General features: G+C 37.1%; 1 protein-coding gene across 2 annotated transcripts; it reads left to right on the top strand.

Annotated features, from left to right (window-relative positions):
* Window positions 1-1,103: 1,103 nt before the first annotated feature.
* LOC126977254 (uncharacterized) lies at window positions 1,104-16,022 on the top strand. 2 transcript variants are annotated; one of them, XM_050825996.1, is made up of 9 exons: window positions 1,104-1,243; window positions 3,064-3,214; window positions 4,391-4,510; window positions 6,504-6,623; window positions 7,972-8,135; window positions 8,716-8,834; window positions 10,467-10,572; window positions 12,103-12,239; window positions 13,457-16,022. In XM_050825996.1, exons 2-9 carry the CDS (start codon window positions 3,105-3,107, stop codon window positions 13,601-13,603), a joined length of 1,023 nt encoding a protein of 340 aa, XP_050681953.1. In that variant the 5' UTR covers window positions 1,104-1,243; window positions 3,064-3,104; the 3' UTR covers window positions 13,604-16,022. The 2 variants fall into 2 exon arrangements, with proteins under 2 accessions (XP_050681953.1, XP_050681961.1); XM_050826004.1 differs by having other exon boundaries at window positions 1,154-1,230.
* Window positions 16,023-16,681: the final 659 nt, after the last annotated feature.

The following is a 16,681-nucleotide window of genomic DNA, read 5'->3' as shown; positions in this document are numbered from 1 at the left end:
CAAATTACAGGCCTATTACCTCCCTGCTCTCCAAAATAATGAAGAGCATAATTAACCGCATTCACATAAAAAGAATATTCATCATCTTCGAACCATCTGGATGCGTGGCGTTCTTTAAGAAACTTTGTTCCACGTAACAACCAAACTGGATTGAACCAAACCAAAAGGATAGAATCCTTGCGCGAAGTTCAGGTAGATTCTACATAGAGAAAAAGCGCTTGCAGTCACCCAAAAGGTTGCCAGCAATGCTATGATTTTTATTTCTTTATAGAGTATTTAGCTGCTAGACAACCGATGAAAGGCCAGGTTTATTACATTAGTGTACAAGCTACGTCTTACACTCGCGATTTGTAGGTCCCTTTGTGTTAGTGTGCGTGCATTGCTCGAAATAGGGGGTTTACTGTTAACCCCAATTTTTTTCGACCTTTTCACAGCTGTCACAGTCCATCTAGACTTATAAAAGATGTAGGGTATTTCACATAAAAAAACACTCCATTGAATTGCTTGTCAAAGTTCCAAAGCTTATTTATTGGTTATTTCGATGATAGACTTGAAATATAGACAAACTATGAGAGAAGAACATCTTTAACAACAAGATAGAAAAGAAGAGAGAATCTATTGTTACTGTTACCTATTTTGACGATCAAGTCTTAAATATTCAGCATTAGTTGGTAGTTCAGAATACTTAATTTTGAACACTATGGTCTTCTTGGGTATCTCGGCAGATAAAAAGCTTCAGTGGGGTCTACATATTGGCCAACCAGTAGATAGACTCAGCTCTGCGGCATACGCCGTTAGAAACATTAGAGTACCTACACGAATGTAGCGATGATTATTTTCTTATCTATCTACGACATCTATTATATACGCTAGTATATTCTTAATGTAGTTCATAATAATATGTAGCGGGTACCTATGGGAATACCATGTTTTTTATTAGGAACGGTTATCGGAAACTAACTTTCTTGAGACGAGGCCTGATTTTTTGATGTTTCGATAAAAAAATATATGTTAAACTTCGATTATAATAATTGCATACCTACTTTCAACCCACAAACAGTGTGAAAAAAGAAATGTGATATGTTTTCGACGTGAATTGTGAGTGACATTTATTTGTCAAGCAAAATGGCCTAAAATGGCTTTATAATAATTTTGATAAAATTTTAGTTATAAAAATGTGAAATAACTGGAGCGAGCCCACTCAGCATCAAATTCAAACAACATTAAAAGGTAAAACTGAATGGTAAGTAAAAATCTAACTATAAAAGAAACGTTAGGTAATATTTTTTTATAAAAATCGGAGTGTATGGAGGATATATTATGTATATTATATATGGTGGGACTAGATCGTTCCCGAGAGTACCCAAGTGGAAGTACTTGCATGTCAACCGCACTTTAAACGCTCGCCACATTTGCATGATGCTATAAAAAATATTCTTTAAATTATAGAAAACTTATACATTGTTTTTATAAATAGGTGTTGAAACTGGCAGTAGGCCAATCATAGGCACGCCTAACAGATGGTTGAAACTACAAAGTTCATAGGACCGGTATGTTATTAAAGAGGGGTTGGCAGACCAACAAGATATTGCAGACAATTATCTATCACAGAATCTGTGCGAAAACAGAGAAACGCGGCATAGGATGGAGTGGGACATCATCGAAGAATGGATTCATTACCCATGAAGACTAACAAACTAATCGTACTCTCTCTCTGGGGTCAGTCCCTTAAGTCTGAGGATCGTGGTCAGAATTATGGTTGCATCTAGATCTAATGATCTGCCTCCACCGGATCTGTCCGTCTCTTAGTATCATGGACAATTTGTATGACGAGTCCTTAATTTGGTCGGTCCATCTTATTGGAGATCGACCGCGCGATCTTTGCCTTCGGTATTTCCAACCACAATGCGAAATAAGGTTTTTCACTTTTTTTTTTATTGTAGACTAATTGATCCGACAGACGCTGCCCAATAGAATAAACATCATGCAAGTATTCGGGAATAATGTGTTTAAGTAAGTAAAAATTAAACAAAAAAACGTATTTCCGAATGATTTTAATGCATATTAATTAGTAAATAGTAGCAGAATGATAAATATAGTTTATGTATAAACATCTTTCACTTTCACTCAAGCTTTATAATTGACAATTTTTTAAAGTATTAAACTGGATAGAGTATGTGATCCTTAAGAGACAGACATATGCTATCGCGGATTTTTCTGTAGACCTATATAAGATATACAATTCCACCATACATTATTTTGTAATATCTCGAAGGGTCATCGTTTTAGTTGAAATATTATTTTTTCCGACATCGATAATGTATACAAAAACTTTAACAAATCATATGCTAAAAACCTTTCTCGAGAACCACGCATTGATGAAAATAGCATTAAAAACAGTGTAGTATTTTTTGAGATTTGAGATTATCGCGAACAGACAGACGCACATACACGGCGGAGGACCTTGTTTATAATGTGTATTAATAATATTTCACATCTACCTACTATAATGTTGTGTATAAATAGATTATTAGTAATTGATTGTTGTAATTGAAACAACGAACTTCGTGCCGTGTTTTTTAAATTGTGTGTATTGCATCAAGTTATGATGAACGAAATTTGACCTTAAGATTTTTGATACAATTTATGTTTCCTTGTCTCCGTCGTCTAAAGAACAGTTTTGAAAAATTCTAGAAAGATTGAATGCGAAAATACTCGCTCAAGTGGAAACAGTTCCGTGCACCTGTCAGTGGGTTTATAAATCAACGCAGAGCTACTTGGCACCCCAACGATAAAATGACTAAATATATCTACAGCTGAGTAATATAAAAAAGCAAGAGTAACGACTTCGTTTTTTATTGATTTACGTCTAGCCTTACAGCATTAAACCTAATACGCTAGTGTAGCATTTATCTTTACAAAATCTTATGGGTATCTAATTAACGTTATCTGATTATTAATTACTATCCAATTATATAAGTACACCTAATCTTACATTCATAAATAAATACTTTAAAAACCTAATCTAATAATGATTATTTATTAATATCATAACATTTTCAGAAAGGTATTAGAACCCGACGGGTCAGCTCATCAGCAGGCGAATGGAGGGCAGCGGCAAACAGTCCCGTCTGCTCGGTCGTTTGCTCGGCAAGCTGCGCGGCGAACATCGTCTTTCTATGACTGATAAGAATTTGTCCTTCACTTCTACTGGGTGTGTGGATATCTGAGAATAGCTGTAATATTTTATTTTTCGAATTTCATACCTCAAACAGAAAAATTTAATCAGCATTCGTCGGTGTGTATATTAGGCCTTTTTTCTCAGGAACACATGAAGTCTTTCTTATGTCTGTGTTTGGTTCCGGTTGTAAATCAAGATTCTTAATTAAATTGTTAGATCATTTGTACGTCAAAATAGAATGTGACAGCTGTGAAAACGACGAAAAAAAATTTGCGTTTAGAACTAACCTCCATTTTGAACAACCCACGCACACTAACACAAATTGTCATACAGATTGCGAGTGTAAGACGTAGCTTGCCACGCACACTAAACTTTATTTCCTGGCCTGTTTTTATCGTATTCTGTATTACCTAACAGCAAGAGACTATTTGTATAAATTATCTAAGATCAAACGTTTTTGTAATTCAGGTTCCCTAAATCAAAAGCTGAAAGGAGTAAAGTTTTGCATTTGTAATTCACATCTCGAATTTGGGGTTGTTTTCTTCAGGTAGCCTCTTTCAAACAGCATCCCCCTCACCCTGGCACAGTCTAGTAGTTTTTTATGTATTTGAATTTACATTTTACCGGCATTTTGGGTTGAAGTTGAGTTTTAAGAATTAATTCACGCAGTGGATGTAGTAGAAGATTCGACTACTTACATCAAAAAGCAATGCCAAGGCATTTGTCACCCTTGACCAATGCCTTGGCAATCACGGGTAACAAACGAAGGGTCTGCGAAAATTTTTTCTCCCTTATGCACAGTTATGAAGACAGCGATAACAATATGCTCGATCGTGAATTACACAAAGCGACGCCTGCAAGTGTTCGTCTCTGTTCAGAAATCAGAATTTAATACAATAAAAATACAAACGAACAGAACGTTTGCCTACAAAATAATAAAACAAAACTGGAAGACACATGGTTCGTGGTATGGACATAAAGAGCGAAAAGCTCATGGCAGATAATAGGTAAGAAAAAAGAAATATAGGAAGTCAATTTAAACGATTACGACATACAAAGGTGCTGTAGGCAGGAGGCACCGGTCCTCTGGACTGAGTGCTTAGGAAGGCTTAGAGGGAGGTGGAGGAGACTAAGTTAAGATATTCATTTCTTGTTAATGAAATTATATAAATTAAAGGTTTGTTTATTCAATTTTTATGTGTTTATTAGCATGAGTGAAAATATTGGATGCGGAAGTGACAATGAGTGTGAAGACGAAACACAAGCTCAGCCATCCACATCGAACCCTATCTTTGATGAAGCAACTTTTGCGGCCAATGTTGATTTGAGGTAACTAGGTATAATCTGAATACGTATTTGACGGGATGATTTCCGTAATTTCTTATAATAATGCGTTAAACTTGTATTATTTTGTATAGTTAAAGTTGAAAATATCAGTTGATTGTTTTTTATTTATATAAATTATAGTTGTAACCAAAATTTATGAAAGACGCGGGACTCGAATCCGCGACCTCTCGGGATCCGTCCGAGTGCTGTTTCCAATAGAGCCAACCGTAATTAGAGTACCTACGCATGGGTCGTAAATTTTTGTACTTCGAGTCCGCATAGTCCATAAATTTTGGTTACAAATTTAATTTATATAATTATTATTAATCGCAGAAGTGAGGGCTATCACTTTAAAATAGCAAATTATTTTTAATTTCCAGCTTTATTCTGTTGTTCTTATTAAGTCAGTGACAGGTACAAATGATTTAAGTTTTCTTTAGTGTTAAGTCCGCCAATATTTGTTTTCAAAACAATTCGACACGTGCTTAGCCTCTACACGAGGCATCCTCTTTGAAATACAGAGGATACATCCCGGTGAAAAGGATGACATCATCAACCTTACTAGGTTATGTATGAAACAAAATTATTTTAAATTCAAAAATCAATTCTATCGCCAAAAGGAAGGATTAGCAATGGGATCACCATTAAGTCCAATTATGGCTGAAATATTTATGGATAATTTTGAGTCTAATTACGTGGTGAGAGACCCACATATCCTGTTTTATTACCGATACGTTGACGACACAATAATTTGCTGGAGAGGCACCGAACGTCAAATCGATCTTTTCATTAATAAAATTAATAAGATCCACCCAAAAATAAGGTTTAAATTGGAATTCGAATCAAACCAATCTCTAAATTTTTTGGATTCAACATTAACAAGAGTAAATAATAAATTAGAATTCCAAATCTATAGAAAGCCGTCATATACAGATATTGCTATTCCCGCGTCATCTTGCCACCCGTACAACATAAACTAGCGGCCTTCCGCTGCTATGTTCACAGATTAATGTCAGTCCCACTGTCCCGTGACAGCTTCGCGAAAGAACTTAATACAGTTAGTGAACAAATTAATTAAAAATAAATAAAAACATTTAATTAATTCAGAACTTTATCCCGTCCCACCACAATCAAATACCAAATATGTGGGTAGTTTGACATATATTGATCCAATATCAGATAGAATAGCTAAAATATTTAGGAAAAACAATATTAATGTGTCCTTCCGAACGCATCACAATGTCAGTCGAATATGTAATGGCAAAGATCGATTAAATAATTCCGATAAATCCGGCGTTATAAACTAAGTTGTGACACTTGTAACGGGGTGGATATAGGTCAAACAGTTCGAAATTTCGAAATTAGATCGAAGGAACATATTTCCATTTAGGAATAATCATCCCGAAAAATCACACTTCGCGAAACATTTAATTGATACAGGTCACTCACTCGGAAACAATAATAATTTTAATATTTTACATACATGTGATAAAGGATTTCGCTTAAATGTGTTAGAGCAATTAGAAATAATAAAACACAAAAATAACATGTTTAAATTGTTGAATAAAAACAAATTTAATCCCATCACCTTTGTTACGTGTCTCTTCCGGGGGTAATACGTCACAACAGCCGACCAATCACAGCGCGTCATTTCATGGGACGAGGGTATAAAAGAGAGGCTTCTATGTATATAAGGCTTAATTGTAAATTGCTTTAATAAGTAGATTTAAGTAATTTTGTATATATATTTTAATATCAAATATAGAAATTTGGAATTTTAATTTTTTTTTTTCATTTGATTCAGTCTCGTGCCAGATTTTGGCGAGACAACACGTCCTGATGATGCCTCGTGTAGAGGCGAAACACGTGTCGAATTGTTTTGAAAACAAATATTGGCGGAATTAACACTAAAGAAAACTTAAATCACTTGTATAATTATGGATTTCCGCAAAGTAACGCCTCATTCATTAAAAGTGACTGGTATTTTCTTTTTCAGGTACAGTGGGCAGTACTTGACCCCAGAGCAACTTCCAGAGTTCTGCAACCAGCTTCATCACCTCGTCGAAGTGATCAGAAATATTCAGTCATATGCTAAGGTCACGGGAGAATATCCGAGGTGAGGACTCGTTTGTGCCTTCACTACTGGTTCCAATCCCGGCTGGTGCAAACACTTTACGTGTAACATGAGTGTTGGTTTCCCAGTCAATCTTTGACTAAATATTGTTTCAAAAATGTATTCAAATGGCAAAGATATACCATTATTATCATTATTATTTTTATTTAGGTATTGGATATTGCCTTTGGTTTTCTATGTAGTGGTACGTGATCACCGATTACACGAGCGTTTAAGTAGTTTTTCTGGCTTTTATTGAATGTACCTATAGCCTTCCCTCCTGGAACACCGCACACAGTGTACGTGGAAGGAAATTCCCTAAAAACCTCACAAATATCACGCATTCAGATGTTAAGGATCATATTTATCCAGACTCATATTTATCTGTCACTGTTACTCATCTTGTTTCGGCATTGCTTCTAAGAGCAGCTGAAACAGCTTACAATCGGCCAACTGCCTTTTCAGAAAATACAAAGGAGAGCTAAAGCTAATATCTATGCTTAATTTAGTGCAAACCTCAGCAGCATTAAAGGCATAAAAGGCATTATTTTCTCAAAAATGATTCCTTTAGAAATCTTTTTGGTGTCACTTCTAATACTACCACCGCTTCGGAAACAAATGGCGCCCTGAGAGCATTCTCTTTTGCGCCCTTTTTTTCTATAAAATATACAATATTGTCACTGTTATTGCTATAAAATAATAATACTCTAGTCCCAGGCTATCCGGACAACTTATATATTCAGCTGTGGAGTAGTAAGTTTTACGACATAGACATTATTTAATAAAACATTTAAAATTTTGTTTAGGTAATGCTTGAAAAGTTATTGCGATTTTATTATAAACTAGCAGTTGCCCGTTGCATCCGCAACTAAAGGTTTTATCTCAATACTGCCTGTCAGCCATTAAGTTGGTATAGCGATATCCCATTCTGCACGGACGCACGCCAAGAAAGGGAAGATATTATTAGGAAGTGTATAAACAATTTGTTATGTTTTTAAAGTGATAATCCTCACTTCTAGGATTAATACACAAATAAAAAAAGCTTCATTTCAAGTCAATTTCCTAATATGCAATTATTGGTGTTGAGCAGGTTATCAACTGTAATGTAGATCCTGTAGATGAAGCCACAACCTGCTGAGAGTTGAACAAAGCATACAAGATTTTATGACGATACGTCACTCGAACGGTTAGCTCAGTTGGTAGAGCAATGGCACTGAACGCCAGAGGTCGTAGCTTCAAGTTCCGCATCGTTCATAAAATTTTGTTTTCAAATTTTATTTTTGTAGACTGTAGACAGTATGTAGATTTACCTTTATAGCTATTATGTATCTTGTGGTGTGAACTCGTTCAGTGACCTGGAGCGTCGCTTGGAGCGAGAGGCTCGTGAGGTGGCTGCTCTGGCGAGCGAGGCCAGGAATGCTTACGAGGTGGTGAACCGCGTGAAGGTGCAGAGACAGGCACTGCGACAGGAGCGGGTGCGGCTTTTGGCGCAGGTCACCAAGATGAGGGAAGCTGGTGAGTAACGGATAAGCTTATTTTATTCTCACGGCCGACATGCATAGGTTCATGAATAGCAGCAAAATATAACGACAAGTACTTCGAATCATCAATCTTCAATCAACGTTAAAGATATAAACATAAACTTATAATGCCTACTACTCGGGTAAGTCGAGTTAGTGTTTTGTGGGGCGATGTATATGCTTTAACAACAAGATCCCAGAAAACTGTTCAAAACAAATGAAACGAAATTATTCAAATGAATTGTTAAAAAAATGTTTGTGTGGTAAAGGTTACTAAATAATAATATAAATGTCTTAATTAATGATAGCACTGAGTGGGATAGGAGCGACCGCTCTCAGGTTATTAAATAATAAACTTTATAGAACGAGTTTACAGTGTAACCATATTTTTATAAAAAAAATATATCCGGGTCTAATATATTGCATAGATCTGGTGATAAGAAAAATGCCATATATAAATCATTTTTGGATTTTTTCTAATCTACTTATATATTGTATACTTGGTAGTTAGGGATACTATACTATAGAACAATACTCCTGTTCTTTGTACTTTTAAAACATCTAAATATTTGCAGAGATTCGGGAGTTAGAGAGTACGGTCCGGTTGTCGGATAGAAAGCTGTACAAGAGTTGGGAGGCTGTGAAGGACTCATCTGATCCGGCCGCCTTTGAACCACTCTCTGCGGAAATCCGGGTTTGTTGTTCATTTCTAGATATTATTAATCATTGTAAATGAGGTGTAAATATAATTAGCAATGATGATATAATACCGTTAATACCATATACCAATATTTCAATATTATGTTCAAATGAGTGCTCAGTGTTCAGGTTAATACTAGCAGCTGAATCCCACCACCGGAGATGACGTCGAAATGCGAAACTCCATGGCATTCTAACACCGCGAGTTTTGCAAGAAATTTTTGCCTCATAAAAGAAAACAGTCGAATACGAAACGTAAATGTGCTCAAGTTTTTGTAGTTATAATCGGTTAGCGCTGTAGTTGTTCGTTATGCACAGATAGCCCTCCATCTGTGCATAACTGACTAACTCCCTAGTTAGACTATACCTAAGTTATAGTACGCGACGACAATAGCTTCTTGAAATATTATGTTGAAAACTACTCAAGCTTTTTTAAGCTTATCTTTTTAGATATAATAAAAATTTGGACCTGTATTACAAACAGGGCATTAATTTATGTGAAGTCCACTGTCGGCTGAGCAATACAGCCGTAGTTCAGAGCACTTCTAGCGAAAAAAGGACTGTATCTACTAAAGGACCAGGAACTGACCTGATGAAGCTGAACCGCTGGCGATACTTTTTAGAGACTGAGCGTTTGGCGATTAAATAAAACAACTGCTTGACTGTGAGGAATATGTGGAAGATATGGTTTATTAAAAAGTTACACGATATATATACAAAATCCTTAAAACTAGTTACCCAATTACAATTGTTACTTAAAAAATATTTACAAGTTCAGAAAATACACACCCATACTAGAGCTTACATTTTAACCAATAGTAAAACGTTTCATTCAATAAGATTTGAAAATAATATTATGTGTTCTATCACGCTCTAAAACTAATGCTATCGCAGTTTGTGTAAACTCGCGTCGAACCTCGATCATACGATGTCAATGAGCATTCCGCACCTACGCTATGGCTCATTGATTAAAATTGCATGAATAGCGATCGACGCCCGAGTCCCGACGCGTCATTCGAGGACGCTCGGCCTTGCTGTGCGGTTGTGTAGCGCGGAGCATATGACTGATCACGTGAGTATGTCTGTGATCGTCGAGAGAAAGTACGATGCTTGAAACTTCACTGAGATGACTACTGGTGATCTGTATGATTCTATGAGTTGATGTACAACATTATGAAATAGTTCTTATCAGAGCTAGTATTACGTTATATAAAATAAAATGTTCTTGTCAGAACGAATCTTTCGGCATACGCTTATTACAGTTATTATGCACGATTACTATTTCTACGATCTATAATGCTACGTTACAAGTTAGATATTAGACATTTGTATTTATTGATATTATTGGTTGTAGGTACAGCTACAACTTAATCCGGTCCTTGTTTGTAGTCCAATTGGTTAGCGGTTTCCCGCACTAGTTGACAACTCGTTTCGCGGTGCGTTAATTTGCGAGGTGCGGAGTGGAGCGGGTTACTTCAGCGGTCGACTGATTCCTTCCTTGAAAATGGCGCAATGCCACTGCAGTCGGCGCAGTGAAGTTGAGAAGTGGGGAAAAGAGAGAGGGCGTTATAGGAGAAGGCATATATATATGGCGTTAACAGTTTATAAATAATAATCGTTTTAACAGGCCAAGCAGTTAGCGCTGGAGAACCTAGAGAGGCTTATTGAGACCCGATGCTCAAACGCTGCCCGCAAGCCCATTCACGCACTGCCACTACCTCCACATAACGAAGGTATATATTATGGTCGTCAAGTGAATAGAATATAATTTTGTCCAAAACCCTGGAAGTAGCGGGTATGCCACCAAAAAATTTTATATATTATTAATTTAGTGGAATTTTATGTTTACGATTTCTCGACTTTTCTAGAACTTCGAGGCGTTTTCAGTTGACACATGATTTCAGGCCGTTCCAACAGAGGCTCTATCACGTAGTAGAAAATTGGTAATAACACATATTTGCCCTCGTTTACTCTTGTAAAAACTAGTTTTAGCCTCTTGGCTAAAACTAGTTTTCAGACAATTTCAGAGCAAGAGTAGTAAATTGTACATTTGGCAAGAAATTCGTTTTGGCTGGAACGCGGCCATGTAGTTCAGTAACTTGTGTCTTGATACAAGCAAGCAACTTCGAAGAAATTAAAGTGAGAGCATTGTGACCAGTGTTAATTATTAAGTGAGTGTAAAGCGTTGACCTGTATAAATACCACTGGACAGGTTGTTCCATATGTTTGACAGCATTTTTTGTGCCTATTTGAAGAGCCCCTGGCGAGCGTCCAGAGAACTAATTTTGACTGAAGTATTTTGAATTAATTTCGGTCGTTTTCCGTGTTATTTATACTTCAGAAAAAAAAACATTGCGTGCGTACAAAGTACACATGTCAGAAGTGAAACCTGCATGGTGCATGAACCTCTAAACTGCATATGAATTCCTGGTACGTGTTGCTAGGATGACACATGATTTCAACCGCTATGAAAGACATTCCTACCACCACTAATATATATAATAATATGTTCTCCTGGTGTCTATGTAGTAAAACGTCGTGCGCTTGGAGTCAGAATATATTAAGGTACTCGCGCCATACTAAAGACAATCTCTTCTTTAACTATGATCGCCTGGTACCAAAACATTGTATTATGCTTCCTATCTCATTATCTCCCATGTTAAATATTACGAATTAATGTGACTGCTCTTTTTACTGTCGCTTTTTCGTTTAATCGACTTTCAAATCACAACGATGATAAAGAAGTTTTCACTTCAATAGTATGCATATTTCTGTCTCATTCTTTGCCGGCTTCATCCTACACATTTTTGTATTTGTGTCTCTTGCCTGTCGTTTTTTCCGTTGCATCCGGTTTGGAATCACAACGAATCTAAAGAAGTATCACTTCAAAAAAGTACACTATTTTTTTGTAAATAGTTTTCCTATAGATGTTTGTTTAGCTGCGGTTGTCATCATTAGTTTTGGTTCCGCAGGCTCTAATATCAAACAGTTACAAAAGCTCTTTAACAGCTGCCAGTCTATGGTATATAATAGAGGCCAGTATTGTAAAGTGTGCGTAAATTAGAGTACCTAATTAGTGTCAGTGCTTTGTGTGTGCCTTGTTAGTCTATTTTCTTTTGTGTGTATTTAAATACCTCTTATATTTTTTTAATAATTCCCTCGAGTATAACGACTTTTCTATCCACGAACATGTGATTCTGGATCTAAGTGTGAAAATATCCTAAATTAGAATAATTTTTTTTCAATGAATTGTGCGTCAACAGAAAGTTCAGCAGTATCGAACGGCCGCAAACGACATGAGGGTACTAGAAGGTCCAACAAACGCAGACGGAAGGACACATTCCGCGAGCCTCGGTCGGAGCCCTTGTCGCAAGAGCCCAGTCGTCATGAACCGCAGCAGGTAAGAGACACGACGAGTCTCGAATCGCGAAGAGCGCTCGAATTAGTAATGAGTATCGTAATACCGGGTCTAGAAATCTCGACGCTTTGACAATTCCGTGTTCGTCTGGAAGGCCACCACCAAGTGGATGTGTGGCGGTCCTCCTCAATGCGGTTTTCAAGGAGCTTTCTTACACGTACTACAAAGCTGTGGTATCAACTTCCTTGTGCGGTGTTTCCGGGACAGTACGACATGGGTACCTTCAAAAAAAAGCGCGTAAACCTTCGTTAAAGGCAGGCAACGCTCCTGTGATTCCTCTGGTGTTGCAAGGGAATGTGGGCGGCGGTGATCACTTAACACCAGGTGACCCGTACGCTCGCTTGTCCTCCTATTCCATAAATAAAGGCTAAAGGAACTGGAGGTCATAATTAGAGCAAGGCAATACTTTAAGCCCACATTCTAGCGGTCTACTAAGAGGAGGTTCGGCCACCTGTATACGGCATCACCAGTGCTGTCATCTGCATAGCAATTAATGTTGGAGGTGTCCAACATCTCATTGATATGCAGAAGAAACAGCGTAGGAGATAGCACACAGCCTTGGGGCACTCCAGCATTCACGGGCTTCGGGTTCGAGCAATGTCCGTCGACAACGACCTGTCTGGTATCAAAGTTATGCTGTTCACACTTTTTAACATATTTGTGCATATTTTTCCTAGTATACATAATATTTTGATAGATATATTCTGATGAATTCTTGTTGTAATTAGATTACTCATGATGTAGGTATTTATTCGTGATAACGTTCTCTGGAATATGGAACAGAATAAGAAATGGTAATGTTTGTTGCGTCACTTTATATATATTGTAGTTGAAATGATTTGTAAAACGATGAAGCTGTTATTGTTGATTTCTACGAGTGACAATGAATTCCCTAGTATTTTCTTTGATAAACGCGAGTGTTAAACATTTAAATAAAACACTTATAAATGATTAAAACGCGTGTAATTGTAACTGTGTTTTACATTAGATGTTTGCGTAAAAGTTACATTTTATTCCGTTAAATTTTTTTTAGAAAAAAACCACCGCCTTCAAGAACACTAAATAAAAATCATTTCCTTGACATATTATATGAATCAAGTGATTTTGATTTGATTTAATAGGCCACGAGTATCAAAAGTACAAAACGGCTAAAGTCTTAACACGTAGGTAGCACAATTAAATAAGTAATAAATCTACAGGTGACGTTATACATCCAAGGTTCGGGATCCGTGGCAGCAGATTGCCCAAGACTACGTGCTGGCAGCGCGGCAGCTGTCACGCTGGGTTCCTTGGAGTTGCCCAACCGTGGCAGCGTGCGGGACATCCTGTTCTTTACAAGCACTTGAGAAACCGGCCATACACTGGACCTCAGCAATATCAAAATTAATGCAGCTTTCAAGAGTATTCCGGGGTATCCTCGTGAAATGTACTTTGGCCAGTCAGCTTGCGGTCTTAGGCTGAAATCTATATATATCTCTTCGACTTTGCTCCGAATTTACTTACGTAAAACTTTGCTGAGTGTTTTGGCTTGTTTTGGCTTAAGCTCACCATAATTTCAGCTGTCAAATAACTATTAAAACGAAATCAACGATTATGCTAAGCCTACACTCATCTCAGTTTTATGTAAGTAAAGTCTAAGCAAAGTCTTAGTACGCTCTATAGATCTCAGCCTTAGTGTATATTGTGAGAGTGCCGAGGTCAGGAGCGATTTAAATGTTCACATCATTGAGGATATTTCGTAATCCACTTAAAGTGTTTGTTAAATTAAGAACATACAAGACTACATATTCATTTTGCAAAGGAATATTGGTAACTATGGCTTTCCAAAATTGATAAAGGATACTATTTCCCAATTTAGTTGTTGAGTTATAAGTGCCTTTTCACATGCATAAGGTCACGGCACGGTTGTGTCGTGTTATGTTTAGTGTATAAGTTACAATGATAGCTAATTAAACATTAATACTACAGAACTTTAACTTTATACTAGAGCTCCCGAATCAACGCACGCACACGGCCGCTAAGGAATCTTGGGGAGACAAAACTATTGAGTGTCACGCCGGCCTTGCCTGCCCCGCCGAGAATGGTCGCTGTCCGGGTTAAGTTAGCTGCACCGCGCCGTCAAGCTTTTTGTATGTACCAACTCTAGTGCTCCGCCAAGACGTAGGTATAAATTTCAAGGACACCGCTGAGTTACGCCACTGTTCTATTCTGTTTTATGGTGCCGTGACTGTCGTGTGTCACCCGTGCCTATCCACTGTTTTGACGCGGCAACCGTCTTTGGAGTAATGTATTTACTTGTAAAGCCTCGTTCACATGAACACGGACATTGACCGGTGATGTCTTCAGTCTACTTCTCAGTCGTACTCCTCACTGGTGAGGATCGTGACTCCTTCTGATCTAGTCCACTAGCTGTCGCCATTGGTTACGATCCGTTGCCTATTGTATTGCAACATTCATTGGTACCTCCAGCTCTTTGGAAATTTGGTTAGACCACCATATGAAACTCCAGCCTCTCGGTCTCTTTCCTTCAACCTTCTCTGTCACCATATGACACTCCAAATTATTGGCATTTCTGCGAGCAATGTGGCCAAAGTATCGCACTATTCTTTGCAGACTGACAAACTGCTGTGGAAAAGCGCTGAGTTTTCTCCATTTTCAGCTCCTTCAGTACAGAAACGTTTGTGCGGTATGCTGTCCAAGGTATCCTCAGCATCCTGCACCAGCACCACATTTCGAAGGTGTCCATTTTCTGCCTAAGCGCGGCCTTTATTGTCCACGTTTCCACATCATAGAGAGCGATGGGAAAGACAAGTGTGGGAGCAAGGTGCACAAGTGTGGGAGCAAGATACCTTATTCAGTACGGTCATTGCTGTCCTGGCTATTTCTATGGGTCTCCTTATTTCGGGTTCACTGCTGCCCTTGTTGGTTATGGTAGATCCAAGGTACTGGAATTGATCCAAAATTGTCTTCAGTCTAGTACCTCGGTATTACAGCGACCGTGTACATGTGAATTATGAAAGAACCGTGCCATTTAGACGGCAACCGTATGCCTGTGAATAGGCCCTAATACTGTTTGCCAAGTCAAAACTCAATGTTAATTTTGACAACAAAGCTAAATATTTTTGCTTAGTAATTAAATAAATAAGTTTTATGTTAATGCGATTCATTTTCGTCTCCATGGGTAGCAATTATTTTTGATAAAGTTAGAAGGTTGTTCAAGTCTTTACAGAAACACGGTGTAACTATGAATTTCCCGATCGTTTGCCACCAAAGAAAAACTATTGATGTCAATGCAACTTATAAAATAGTCTTGCAAAAGTAATGTACTCGTTGATCAACAGAACATCAGTGACGTCAACGATAATACTTTGGTGTGAAAATATTGTGTCTTATGTTGGATTTTGTCTATTAAGGCCCCTTTTACAGATGTTGTGTTATTTGTTATCTTAACTGTGGCAGGAATTGTCAGGAATTCCTGCCACAGTTAATTTGATAAAAAAAATTCATTTAAAAATAAGATATTTGTTAATGTAGGTATATAATTTTTTCATCTATTTTTGATAAGGAATGATGTTCATTTTAAATTTCAACTATTATCTTTTTAACCAAAGCGTGTATTTTAATTTTTTCAAACTATTTTTATTACATAATTACGAAGTTAAATATTTCCAATTAGATTTTAATTAAAAAGTTTGCTTGCGCATTTGTGTCGATATCTGAAGTGGAATTAGATGGTTTCATTAAATAAATGCTCACTCGAATGAATTGTTCGTATTTCTTTCATTCCACACTTCACAAACGGCATTCACATCCGGTTTTTTTCAAAATTTCGTTGTGTGAAATCGGATATCTTGGACTTATTGAACATAATAATCTATCTATCTATCTATATATATATAAAAATGAATTGCTGTTCGTTAGTCTCGCTAAAACTCTAGAACGGCTGGACCGATTTGGCTAATTTTGGTCTTGAATTATTTGTGGAAGTCCAGAGAAGGTTTAAAAGGTGAATAATTAAGAAAATGCTGCTTAATTAAATAAAAACAACAAATTTGTTTTTCCTTTGATGTGTCCATACATAATTTCTATTAGAGAATTTATTGACGCACGGTTTGACAGTTCTGCTGTGAAACAATTTCATTACGACAGCAGGGTGCATATTTTACGAAGTAATTTTTGATGTTATGATACATTATTGACAAATTCACATAAAAACATTATTTTATTTATTATATACAGAACAACGTCTGTCGGGTCAGCTAGTATCTAATATAAATGATAATAGCTTCTTTTGGCGTGTTAGGGATAAAAATCAGAGTGAACTTTTCGATGCGCGCGCACACCGTCACGTAAATTTGACACTTAGCATTTGTATTCAGCTACCATAAGCCCTCATGTGTCTACTAAACCACAACCAATGGACG

Source organism: Leptidea sinapis, chromosome 2 (genome assembly GCF_905404315.1).
Source record: "Leptidea sinapis chromosome 2, ilLepSina1.1, whole genome shotgun sequence".
Classification (NCBI taxonomy): domain Eukaryota; kingdom Metazoa; phylum Arthropoda; class Insecta; order Lepidoptera; family Pieridae; genus Leptidea; species Leptidea sinapis.
This window is presented reverse-complemented; position numbering and strand designations above follow the sequence as displayed.